Consider the following 2,354-nt stretch of genomic DNA (forward strand, 5'->3'; position numbering starts at 1 on the left):
TAAAATGCTTTTCAACGGTATAAAGTTTACGAAAAACCGTGATATAGTTTAAGAGATAAATCAGTTCTAAGTTTTACTAACATCTTTGTCTTAAAAATTGTGCAAACTTCAACTAGATCATCTAATTAGGGACGGAGGGAGTATGTTATTATGATTTAACAAGTAACTCAACGTGTTCACTACAATTGATGAAAGGTAAAAGAAAATTGTAACCTAACTATCCCCCTCTTTGTGTCTATATCACAGCCACCCCGACCTCGATTTAACACAATTCTAGTGAAGATTTGTACTAAAAACACGAAAACCTATAGAGAATATGCTTGATAGGTAGATGTTTGAAAATACTCAAAATAAGAATAAAATATTTTATAGACCATATAGAAAATCATTGACATTTTTCATTATAGCCGGGACCTCCATAATAAAAACCGAAACCATTTGTATCATGATGGTCGTCATCAATCTTTAAATCATAACAGTCTGAATTTGTAGTTTGTATGGAAAAATCTTTAGGGTCCATGGTCATGTAAGTTTCATCAACTACTTGAACCCAATTGAAATAACTCGATGTTTTCAAACCACCTTCCGAAGGGAAATGACCGCTACCCATTTGAGTCGTAGTATGCCTCCCTTTACTTTTGGTATTAACAATTTCACCACCCCATTGCACTGCTGTTGCTTTCCTCGATAATTCAGTGAAGAGAGAATTTGGATAATAACCAATCGGTTCACCTTGTAATTGTACCCACCAATTTCCATTACTTCGATCCTGTCAAATTATTCAATGTTAATTTTTGGCTTGAAGATGGTAACGCGGTATGATAAGTTGACCATTTCTATTTTCTTACCTTGTGAATACTGAAGGTGGCATCCTTTTGGTCTCCATTGAAAGTTGACAACTCGGTGAAACTGCAACCAAGGGCGATACTTGACGATGTGTGTACAAAAGCATCACATTCGTCGTTATAGCAAAATAATTTTTTGTATCCGTCCACCTAATAAGAAATATTAATTAGATTTCTAAGTAATCTTGATAACATGATCATAAATGATAATAAATGGCCTCTCAAGAAATCCTCATCACCATATTATTCCATACAAAAAAAAAGGGTAATAATATTTACCGTCCAAAATACGAAGAATCTGGTCTCATAATCACTATACACAAGTCGATCAACCTAATTAAAAACAAAGATGAAAATTTTAACGGTGCAGACAAGAGGATATAAATTTAATTTTACATTTAATTTTAGATTAATAACTTACTATCCATCCAGTTTCGATAGTTTCTTTTCCATCACCGGCTACAACCCAAATTTGGGATAAACTTAATTCAGCTTGCGTTTCAATAACCGGTTTCCAAAGATTTATTTTTGCTTGTGCTCCTAGAAAATTTCCTCGTGCCTCAATTGTCGCGTACTGTAATGTATTTATATGCACGTAATCAATATGTATTTTGATTATTACTGCTATGTATAGCTATGGTAAGAAAAATAAGTTAATCATAAAATTGATATTTGATTTCGTATACCTCGTGAATGTTTTGAAAATTGCTTTGTTGTGACGTATTAGGAGTCTTATTATAATGAGATTGTTTTATACGATGATGTTTACGTGAAGGTGTTGGATTATAATTTTTCCCCTTTCTCCGTAAGGGGACAGTTCTTTTCGGGCATGATCCATAATGATGCCAAGTTTGTGTGAGTTGAAGTGTTCCCAAATTACCTGATTCCATTCCTTCCGGGTATAAACTTGGTTTCATCTATTTCATATCATAATAAAAGAGAAATTCTTTTTAGGAGTATAAAATAAGAAAGCACATATAATTAAGAAAAGTGTATATATATTAAACCTGTATCGTGTGATTACGAAGTAATGGATGGTTAAGACTAGGTTGCTTGTAGATATCATAACAATCAATGATTTCTTCATTTTCAGCCTACAAGATAAAAATAAATGAGATAAAAACATGAGGTTGACCATATATATATATAAAAGAAAATTTTCATCACCTTAATAGTTTTGATTATTGCTTTGTTCACTGAGTTTGAAATAGTTCTTCCTTCGGCCAATTCTTCACTAACGAGCATCATTAATACGAGTAACCAATGTGTTAAGCTGATAAATTTTGACATGTTTTGCAGTAAAATGTTACACAAATACTATGATATATGGACGATGGGTGGATTCACGCATAAACTTATATACATGTATATAATTTTATTTTGGTATGATTCTTATCATTTATAAAATATCTGTTTTTTAGATATGATACGATATTGTATGCATTTATGTGATACCTTATGCATTTATATATGTGACTTTTATAAACGTCGTTACCAAAATAATATTAC

General features: G+C 31.8%; 1 protein-coding gene across 1 annotated transcript; it reads right to left on the reverse strand.

Annotated features, from left to right (window-relative positions):
* Positions 1 to 385: 385 nt before the first annotated feature.
* LOC113352287 lies at positions 386 to 2,147 on the reverse strand. Its single transcript, XM_026596126.1, has 7 exons — positions 2,013 to 2,147; positions 1,853 to 1,939; positions 1,532 to 1,762; positions 1,267 to 1,419; positions 1,125 to 1,178; positions 849 to 995; positions 386 to 769 (listed from the first exon to the last, which is right to left on the reverse strand). Exons 1-7 carry the CDS (start codon positions 2,133 to 2,135, stop codon positions 386 to 388), a joined length of 1,179 nt encoding a protein of 392 aa, XP_026451911.1. The 5' UTR covers positions 2,136 to 2,147.
* Between the last annotated feature and the right edge of the window lie 207 nt (positions 2,148 to 2,354).

This window comes from Papaver somniferum, chromosome 2 (assembly GCF_003573695.1).
Source record: "Papaver somniferum cultivar HN1 chromosome 2, ASM357369v1, whole genome shotgun sequence".
Classification (NCBI taxonomy): Eukaryota; Viridiplantae; Streptophyta; class Magnoliopsida; order Ranunculales; family Papaveraceae; genus Papaver; species Papaver somniferum.